Source organism: Pithys albifrons, chromosome 11 (assembly GCF_047495875.1).
Source record: "Pithys albifrons albifrons isolate INPA30051 chromosome 11, PitAlb_v1, whole genome shotgun sequence".
Classification (NCBI taxonomy): Eukaryota; Metazoa; Chordata; class Aves; order Passeriformes; family Thamnophilidae; genus Pithys; species Pithys albifrons.
The window spans coordinates 17,794,226-17,803,948 of record NC_092468.1 but is presented as its reverse complement, the minus strand read 5'-3'; the positions used below and the strand labels follow the sequence as shown (position 1 = coordinate 17,803,948).

Sequence of the window (9,723 nt, the reverse complement as noted above, 5' to 3'; positions counted from 1 at the left end):
CCCTACACCAGGCACCCGCCTGCCATGCACCCAGCACCCTCAACCCCTCCCTGCTACCCTCAGTGGGGCTGGCAACAGGGACAGGGGTGACACACTCTGACCCCACTCCTCAGTGGCTCCCCCTTCCCAAAATCCATGCCTCAGTTTACCCAGCTGGACAATTCTCTCCCCAGGCTTTTCTATGGTGTCTACTAACCGCCAACCACTGCCACCCTGGCCAGCCCAGGCACGTGTGGTTGAAGAGTGGAGCTGGTGCTGGGTGCTGTTCTCACAGCCCTCTCCTCACTGCAGCTGCCCCCTCCAACCCTGGGCAAGGGAACCCAGGCATCCGGACTCCTGTCCCCCCACAGCTGCTGTCACTGGTGAGCAGGAGCCCAGGGTCTCACTCTTGAGCCTTCCTCTGCCCAGGGTGGGCAGTGGCTGGAGAGATTTGGGAATGTTGAGGGCACAACTGGAAGATGGTGGCAGGAGGTGTATGACTTTGCAGAGTGCAATGTGGATTGAGGGAAGGGAGAGATTGACTTGGGAGCCCGTGATCAGGGGTTCTGAGTGGAGGGCAGATGCATAGTCCTGTGAAAGGGCTGGCTGCGGGGGAGAGGTCTGTGAGGGTCCATGTCCCACATGGGACTGTGGATGGACAGTACTCTGCGGTGCCAAGTGGCCTGGGGGTGGGCTGAGTGGATGCAGGAATCCGCAGGATGTTTGATGTGGAGGAGGGGGCCTGGGGGCGGGTAATTATCTCATGGAAGGGCTCATGACTGAAGCTGGAATGTGCAGACGGGGAGACTGCAGGATGCTCTGTGCCCAGGAGATGCCTCGTGCCAGGGAGAGTATATGGACTGAGGAGACAGGCTTTTAAATGGGTGTGCCATGCAAATGCCTTATTCCCGAGAGGCCTTAATGTGGATGGGTGACTCCTGAGGGGCTCATGGCCTTGGAGAGAGGCATGTTAACGGGCGAATAGCAAGGATGCACACTGCTCAGAACACCCTAAGCTCTGCGGAAGGGGTATGAATGGTGGTGACAGCATCTCCACAGTGCCCTATGTCCCAGCTGTGTGAACTGGGAAGGGGGATCCCCAAGATGCCCAGCCACTAAAGGTGCCCTGTGCTCTGAGGGGGGCTTATATCACAGAATCATATAGGCTGAGTTGGGTTGGAAAGGAACCTCAAAGATCAGCTAGTTTCAAGTCCCATCCCTCAGGTTCGCCATGTCTTTGGTACCCCATGACCAGGGGGCAAGGAATGGAGGGGATCCCCTGCCCGGCAGGGCACGTGCCCCGGCATGCCGCAGGACAGAACAGGACGGCTCGTGCCCCGCGGGAGCGGCGGAGCCGAGGCTCGGGGTGGGGCGGAGGGGTGTCGGAGCTCGGCGGGGGGCGCATCCCCCCCGACCGGCCGCTGCCTGCGCCTCATTAGCGGGGCCTTTGTTTGCACAGGGCTCGCAGCTCCCGCTTGCCCATGCCGCCGCCTATAAAGCGGAGCCGGAGCCGGCAGCCGGGCAGAGGCGGCGGCAGCGCCCAGCAGCGCCCGGCCCCCCCTCCCTGCCGCCGCCCCTGGTCCCGGTCCGCCCGCCCCGGCCGGCCGGCACCATGCGCGCCGCCGCGCTGTTGCTGCTCGCCCTGCTCCCGCTCCGGCCCCTGCCCTGCCGCGCCGCCCGCCCCAAGCTCGCCCTGCCCATCCGGCCCGACACGGACCCGCTGCCCCCCGGAGGGGCGGCAGGTAGGAGCCCCCTGTCCTACACCCTCCTTCCCCCGCTCCTCGCGCCCCTCGTCCTGTACAAGCTGCTGCCGCACCCCACTTCGCGCATCCCGCGTCGGGCACCTCCTCCCTGCCACCCGCCCCCGGACCGAGCACGGCATGTCTGCAACCCCCTCCTCTGGCATCCCGCCCCGGGCCCCCCGGCTGGCCGGGACCGGCACTGGGACCGGCACCGGGAGCTCAGCGGGCGGCGGGGTGGTGCCTGCCGGTCCGGGGGTGCGGCAGGGGGGTGTCCGCGGCCCGGAGGTGATCGGGAACGGCCGTGGGTGGTGGTGGTGTCTCCGCAGGCTGCGCTTTCGGGGGACACTTCTATGCCCTGGAGGAGACGTGGCACCCGGACCTGGGAGAGCCCTTCGGGGTGATGCGCTGCGTTATCTGCCACTGCGAGTCGGTGAGTGCCCGCAACCCCCTTCCCCCGGGAGACTCCGCAGGACTCGACCCTGCTGGGGACGAAGCTGGCAAAGAAGGGAGCTCTACTCCCTCGTTCAAGCCCTCTCATTCCCTCTCCTTCCCATGAAAGAGGGAAGCGGGATCCCTCCAGCCAGCCGGACACCTGGATGTCCTCCCCCGCGGCACCGGGGAGGAGAAGAGGGGTTTAAAGGATCAGGCTTCATTTTTCCTCCCCCTTCTCGAGGATGGCCCCCGGCCTCTTCCCTCCCTCCGAGCAGCCCCCCGAGGCCGGGGCTGGCGGGGCCACGCACAGCTGGTCAGGGGGCTGTGGGGAGGGGGCTCCGGTTTGGCTGCCTTACAGGCAGCTGGGGGCTGTGCAAGGTGTCCAGGGACTCCACATGGGAAAAGATGGGGGAAGCCAGGCTGTGCCAGGAGGGCATGGCTTAACACACTTTCGCATGACCTGGCACACCTTGGCACATCTCTCATGGACTGTTCTTGGCCCTCCCTCAGCAGAGGAACCGCCGGGGGAAGCCAGTGGGGAAAGTGAACTGCAAGAACATGAAGCAGGACTGCCCTGTGCCTGCCTGCCCCCGGGCCATGCTGTTGCCTGGGCACTGCTGCCACACCTGCCCCAAAGGTGAGGACAGCAGGTGCCTCCTTGCAGGGAGCCTGCCCTGGACCCACAGCATCCCCTGTGGGGGATTGATTGATCTGCTATGGAAGTTGCCAGTGCCCATTACATGTTGTTCACGGGAAAGCTCTGAAGGGCACAGCTGTCCCTGAACCACCCTGGAACGGATGCAAAGAGGGCACACAATGCTAAATGCCTGTCCATGTGCCTGTGCACAGCATGCCCCTGCACCCCAGCTCAGAGACACAGCATGATTCACAGGGCACATCTTGGTCTACCTTGGGATGGGAGATTTATTATTGTGCCCCTCCCCGAGCTCTTGGGCACAAGCAGCCTGGTGTGACAGTCTCCTCCTGTGTCCACCCCATGCCAACCTTGCCAGGCCCCCCAGAGAAAAGCCTCGCACCCCACTTCGACACCTTTGAGTACTTCCAGGACAAGGAGGATGACCTGGACAAGCCCTACAATGACCGCTCCTACCTCAGCTCCGAGGGGCTGGCCCGTGACGATGCTCGCACAGGTGAGCCACCCACCCACCAGGGCAGCAACAGTGAGGGGCACCCCCTTGTGCTCCCTGTAATCATGGGCATCCCATCCCCAGAGTTCGTGGCCTTGCTGACAAGTGGCTCAGAGCCATGGCACCCCACATCCAGTGCAGTGGCCAAGGCTCGGTTCACACTGCTGCGCTCATCCCTGCTCTTCTCCATCAGCTATGAGCGGTGAGTCCTGCTCCCCATTCCCTGCCCAGGCTGGCACAGCAGACGGCTCTCAGCTCTCAGAGAGATATGTTACAGTGTTTGTGCCCCTGTTTTCATTCTGGCATCCCCCTGTGGTGCCACAGACTTGCACTGACAGGGTGAGAGATTTGGGGAGGGGGCAACGTGCTGGGACTCCAGCCTGGGTCAGTGGCTGGGATTTCAGCACACCCACAGCGCCAGTCTGGCATCACCCATTTGCCTCCAGGTCTGGAGTGTGAACAAATGGGAATGGCTCCAGGGCTCCTGTGGGTGCAGCTGGCAGAAATGCTGTGCCACCCCACGGGCTCTGCTGATGGGCACCATCAGGGCACTGCTGCCAGGGCCCCCCATCCTTGCCATACCCTCCCTGGATGCCCATCAGCAGCAGAGCTTCTCCTCTCCCTCCCTCCTCCCTCCCTCTCTGGTTTCTTCTGTTATTCCTTGCTTTCAGGCCCCTTTGCATAGTAAAGTGATGACTAATTTCCAGCTCCGACCGGGAGAGCCAAGCAGTGCCGAAAATGTTCCTTATTTACAGCCTTAGCACTCGGCTCCCAGCAGGTCCTGCCCTTCTGCCTTTCCCAGCAGGGATCCCCATCCTGCTTTGTGCCAGTTTGACACTGCTCTGGGTTAGGGGAGCCCAGAGGACCCATGCCAAGCTGGCATCTGGCAGGACAGCAGTGTTGGGCCAGTCCTAGCATGGGCAGGCAGAGCATGGTGCTTGGCACCCCAGGGGAATGTCATCCGTCTCCTGCCCACCTCAAATGCTTGGGTGACCACCATGTGCCCTCTCTGACATACCCCTATGCCTGATGATGAGTAAGAGTGGTGCCAGGGGCGCAGGGGCCCAAGCAGTTGTCCTTACTCACCTCCCGGGTGCCCACAGGCTGGGGCGGCCGAGCCGCGTGCGTTTCAGTGACCCTGAGGGCAATGTGCTATTTGAACACCCTGTGCAGAAGAGTGCTGCCCCCGAGGATGGCATGGTGAGAGGGGCTGGGAGGGCAGGGGGGCAGGGTCCCTCTTCCTCTCCCTACCCAGGTATTTGGTGCCCCCCAGCCCCTGCCCAGCCCTTTCATCCATCACCCCCAGCTCTGTGGGATGTGGAGGACAGTGTCCAAAGCCAACATCCAGCTCCTGCGGGGAGAGCAGCTCCGTGTGTCCCTCATCACCCGGGCACAGCCCTCTGGAGAGGTCCATGGGCACATCCTCAAGCACCGGGCACTCTTCGCAGGTAAGTCCAGCTCCCACATGCCCACCCAATGGGTGCCCACTAGAATGCCCCTCATGCCCCCTCTCTCTGCACAGAGACATTTGGTGCCATCCTGACCTCATCGGACCCCTTACACCTGGGTGCTGGGGGCATGGCCATGCTGACATTGAGTGACACCGAGAGCAACCTGCACTTCATCCTCATGGCCCGCGGCCTGCTGGAGCCTGGTGCTGGGGGTGAGGGCAGGCAGGGACATCCTGTGGGGCCTGGCACTGTCCAGAGAGGGCTGGATAGGCTGGAGGGATCCATGGCATGCCTGTGACTCAGGATGCATGGTCCAGCACCTATGGGGTTAGGATGGGTGCCTGGGCTGGGTGTAGGGCTTAGGGTGATTATAGGGATTGTGTGTGATGGTGGGGATGTGAGGTGTGAGTAGGGGTTGTTATGTGATTCGAGGTGTGTGGTGTGCACCTATGGAGGGGTGTGAGGCCAGGGGGTGCTGGAGTGCATGTGGGGTATGGGGCTCATTGTACAAGAAGGATGGTTTGGGATGTGGATGTGCAAGGATTTGTGGGGTGCCAGAGGGAATGGTGAGAGTTCAAGTATACAGGGCAAGCAGCTGATAAGAAAGGGGGGATCAGGTGCAGGGTTTGGGAGTGGTAGGCACAGAGAAGTGAGTTTGACAGTGATTGCAGACCCCTAATCCAGTGGGTCCACTCCCCTCTGCTGTGTCCAGAATCCCCTTCAGTCCCACTGAGGGTCCGCATACTGCACCAGGGCCAGATGCTACGGGAGGTCCATACCAACATCACCGTGGAGGTAAATCTGTCTGTTCCCCTGCACACCATGGGAGCCAGAGTGCCCAGAGCACCTAGGCTGATCCATGGCTCTGTACCTTTCTTGGCAGGACCCTGACTTTGCAGAGGTACTGAGTGATCTGTCCACCCTAGAGCTGCAGTGGCTGGTGCAGGGGCAGCTCCGTATCGTGGCTGAGACAGAGGGCCACCACGCACGTCAGCTGGCAGGCACTATCACCACCCGCCGCAGCTGTGACAGTGAGCACAGGGCAGGCACCCTGGGGTGCTGGGGGGTGGTCATGCCTATCCCCATGCCAATCTCACCCATGCCTGTGCCTCTCTCCCTGGGATGAAGCTATCCAAAGTGTGCTGTGTGGAGCGGATGCCTTGATGCCAACCAAGACTGGGGCTGTGGGCTCAGCCAAGCTGGCACTGCATGAGAATGGCACCCTAGAGTACCAGGTAAGTGGTGGGCAGCCATGTCCCTCACAAGGATCCCAGGGGCATCTACCACCCTTGCACTGCCCCTTGACACCCTGTCTGCAGGTGCAGGTGGTGGGCACTGCCAGCGAGGTGGTGGGCATCACACTGGAGACCAAACCCCGTCGGAAGAGCAAGAGGAACATCCTCTTTGACATGACGCCCAGCTACAGGGATGGGCTGGTGAGAATTGGGTGGCCCTGGAGGGGGGATGGCACAGGGACTCTGGGTGAGTGGCCATCCCAACCTGTGTTGTCTCATGCTGGCGGCAGGCTTGGGGTGCCTGGCAGAGCCCAAGCGCCCGTGATGCCCATATGCTTCTACAAAATGAGCTCTTCCTCAATGTGGCCACCAAGGACTGGACAGAAGGCGAGCTGCGGGGGCAGGTCATCTCCCTGCCCTACAGTGGGCTGCTCGCCCGCTACACAGGTACCCAGGGACATATTGGGTGGTAATGGGGGGCAGTGGAGCAGTTCTTTGACACCACCCACCCACCCTCTCCCATGGCCCCTGTCTGTACGCAGAAATGCCTGTGGTGTTGGCAGGACAGCTGGTGTCCCCTCCAGTGAGCAGTGGTGCTGGGGGGCACGCCTGGCTCTCATTGGATGAGCACTGCCACCTGCACTATGAGATCTCAGTGGCAGGGCTGGGACGCCCAAGCGACGGCACTGTCAGTGCCCATCTCCACGGGGTGGCCGAGCTGGGCGAGATGGGTGCCCGCCCCCACCAGCACAAGCGCCTGCTCAAGGGTTTCTACAGCACTGAGGTGAGGTGGGCACCTGGTCAGGGCACCCCATGACAGGGGCTGGACCAGACCTGACCCTCCCCCTGATGCTCCTCTTGCCCCAACAGGCTCAGGGAGTGGTGAAGGACCTGGACGCTGATCTGCTGCAGCACCTGGCCCAGGGCACTGCTTTCCTGCAAGTCAGCACCAAAGCACATCCCCATGGGGAGATGCGGGGACGGGTATGTCCTTACTGGGGCAGAGCACTCCTACCCATTCCCACTGGTGCCTGGGGTCCCCAGCCAGGTGGCACTGCCTGGAGCAAGGTGGAAGGACACGGGATGTACGAGGCACTGTTGCATGGTCCCAGCACTACAGCGTGATGTGTTCTGTGATTGTGGGTTCTTCCTTCACTGGCCTTGACCATGGAGGGCTGATAAGCAACCTCCTCCCTCTTGCCCATTTCCAGGTGCACATCCCCAATCAGTGCAATGCAGGAGGGACCCGCCTGGCCCCAGGGGAGGCCCTGGGGGAGGCCGAGCTCTCTGAGGGCACTAAGATAAGGGATCTGGAGCAACTGAAGAAGGATCCCAACTCCTGCTTCTTTGAGGGTCAGCACCGGGCACATGGCACCCGCTGGGCACCTGACTATGACAAGAAGTGCTCCATCTGCAGCTGCCAGGTACAAGCCAGGGGGATGTTCTTGGGGATCAGCACCCACCAGTAATGCACCCCTTTAATGAGCCCTGTCCCCGCTATCCCCAGAAGCGCACAGTGATCTGCGACCCCATCTTGTGCCAGCCCCTCAACTGTACCCACCAGGTGCACCCTGAAGAGCTGTGCTGCCCCATCTGTGAAGGTACCTGGAGGATAGAGGGGTTTCCATGGTGGGGGGGTTCCCTTGGAGAACAAGGTCCCTCTCTGAGATTTTGCTGCTGGCACTGTGTGCACCCCCTCATGACTTTCCTCTTCCTTATAGAGAAGAAGAGAGAGCAGGAAGAGCTGAAACTGGAGCGGGCACGGGACAGTAGTGAAGGTGAGTCCTAGTGGGCACAGGCTGAGAGGGCAGCTCTGCTCCCTCAGCCTCCCCAACAACCCCACGATGGTTGTGTCTCCCTCTTCTGCTTCCTCTCTCAGGCTGCTACTTTGATGGAGACAAGACATGGAGAGGCTCTGGCACTCGCTGGCACCCTGTCGTGCCCCCCTTTGGCCTCATCAAATGTGCCATTTGTACCTGCAAGGTGAGTGCAGGTTCAAGATGTGCCCCCCAAGCTGGTCTAGCACCTATGGAGTGGGGTGCTGGCTGCCCTGTGCCTCCCGTGAGCTCCATGCACTCCCTACAGGGCACCACAGGTGAAGTGCACTGTGAAAAGGTGCAGTGCCCACGGCTCACCTGTGCCAACCCTGTGCGCGTCAGCCCCTCTGACTGCTGCAAGCAGTGCCCAGGTACCTGCACCCTTCTTCTGCCCTCCATTCTCCCTTCTAGCCCCTGCATGTCCCCACTGGCAATGCCATGGGGTGCCCTGGCATAGGCAGGCAGCCTCTCAGTGCCCTTTCCTGCAGCCCCGGAGAAGAGTGCTTCCGAGCTGGCTGACTCCATGCAGGCAGATGGGCCTCGGGCATGTCGCTTTGGGCGCCGCTGGTACCTCAACAATGAGAGCTGGCACCCCTACGTGCCCCCATTTGGAGAAATGAAGTGTATCCTGTGTTGGTGTGTGGTGAGTGTGCAGTACCAGGGGAAGGTGCCACTGTGCTAGTCCCCAGGGCTTTGAGGATGGGTGGGATGGCAGCATCCCAGGCACCCACTGCACCCTGAGGAGCTGCTGCCCCCCACCTTTGGTGCTCAACCCCTCTTTCTGTCCCCTAGTCGGGGGAGACACACTGCCAGCGCCAGGAGTGCCCCCCCTCTGCCTGTGCCAGCCCTGCCACAAGGGACAACCCCTGCTGTGCCAAGTGCCGCGGTGAGTGCTCCTGCTCATACACAGGCGCCGCTCCACAGTCTGCAGCAGCCCCTGCACCTCCCAGGACCCTTGGTGCTGAGCCAGGCCTGGCACAACAACCCGACATGCCCTCCTGGCACCCACTGTACCCATTTCTGAGCCCCACTTCTGCCCCTACAGCCCCGGATGCCCCCTTGGATGCACAGGAGAAGGTCCAAGATGCCAAGGTGGAGGCATGGAGCCACTGAGCAGTGACTACTGCCTGGAGTCGGGCAAGCACACAGCGAGGCTGGGTGGCATGGGGCATCCCCACTGCCTATTGCCCTGCCCACACAGGGCAGGAGCCAAAGAGGAGCACAGCGGGGTGCACCTGGTCAGGCCCTCGGCCTGGGCACCCCAGCTCAGCATGACTGCAATGCCAGGACTACCCTATCCACTCATGTCAGTGGGCAGAGTCTGGGCTCACAGGAGTTGGGGTACCTGCTGCATTCCCCCTCCAAGCACCCCTGGCTGGCGCGCATCGTGCCCACATTGTACATAGTGTAAAATCCCTCTGGCTTCCGTTTGCTGCACCCACCCTGGCTCAGATGGGCTTCTCATGTAATTTATGGTGCCTGTGGATGGGGGCCAAGATGTATTTATTAAAACCTGAAATATTGCCCACGTGGCTCCCATGTCTTCCTAGCAGCAGCAGGCAATGGGCTGTGCCTCTGCATCCCATGCTGGACTCCAGTGAGGTTTTCAGGCCCTGGAATTGCTGGGGTTGGAGGTATTTGGGGGATATGGGGCATGGGAGGTAATGCTAGGCTGGAGACACCCACCTCTCGTGGGCTGTGGAGTGACACTGGAGAGGACCAGAGAAGTGCCCAGTGCTCAAAGCTGGAACTGTGATGCCAGCCATGCCTCTGTCCACAGCAGAGGCTGCAGACACAGTCTTTAGTGAGGGTGCCCACTGGCACAGGGAACAGCTGGACTCTCCCACACACCTCCATGGTGGCACAAATTGCTCAGCCCTGAGCCACAAGCCAGCTGTCACCCATAGAGGCACTGTCCA

At 61.6% G+C, this 9,723-nt stretch overlaps 1 protein-coding gene across 1 annotated transcript; it reads left to right on the top strand.

The window, feature by feature from the left end:
- The first annotated feature begins 1,591 nt into the window (after positions 1–1,591).
- On the top strand, positions 1,592–9,322 carry CHRD (chordin). Its single transcript, XM_071566346.1, has 23 exons — positions 1,592–1,721; positions 2,048–2,151; positions 2,664–2,790; positions 3,167–3,304; positions 3,386–3,503; positions 4,405–4,501; positions 4,608–4,749; positions 4,824–4,964; positions 5,465–5,547; positions 5,636–5,783; positions 5,881–5,987; positions 6,072–6,188; positions 6,278–6,434; positions 6,530–6,771; positions 6,858–6,971; positions 7,199–7,411; positions 7,495–7,588; positions 7,709–7,765; positions 7,867–7,970; positions 8,073–8,175; positions 8,293–8,447; positions 8,597–8,690; positions 8,850–9,322. The coding sequence occupies exons 1-23, from the start codon at positions 1,592–1,594 to the stop codon at positions 8,915–8,917; spliced, it is 2,853 nt and encodes a 950-aa protein (XP_071422447.1). The 3' UTR covers positions 8,918–9,322.
- Positions 9,323–9,723: the final 401 nt, after the last annotated feature.

Excerpts from the sequence above, each read along its gene's own strand:
- CHRD (XM_071566346.1), top strand. The coding sequence starts at position 1,592 with ATGCGCGCCGCCGCGCTGTTGCTGCTCGCCCTGCTCCCGCTCCGGCCC. Across the intron at positions 7,766-7,866 it reads GGCACGGGACAGTAGTGAAG|GCTGCTACTTTGATGGAGAC; the intron begins GTGAGTCCTAGT and ends TTCCTCTCTCAG. Across the intron at positions 8,448-8,596 it reads GTATCCTGTGTTGGTGTGTG|TCGGGGGAGACACACTGCCA; the intron begins GTGAGTGTGCAG and ends TCTGTCCCCTAG.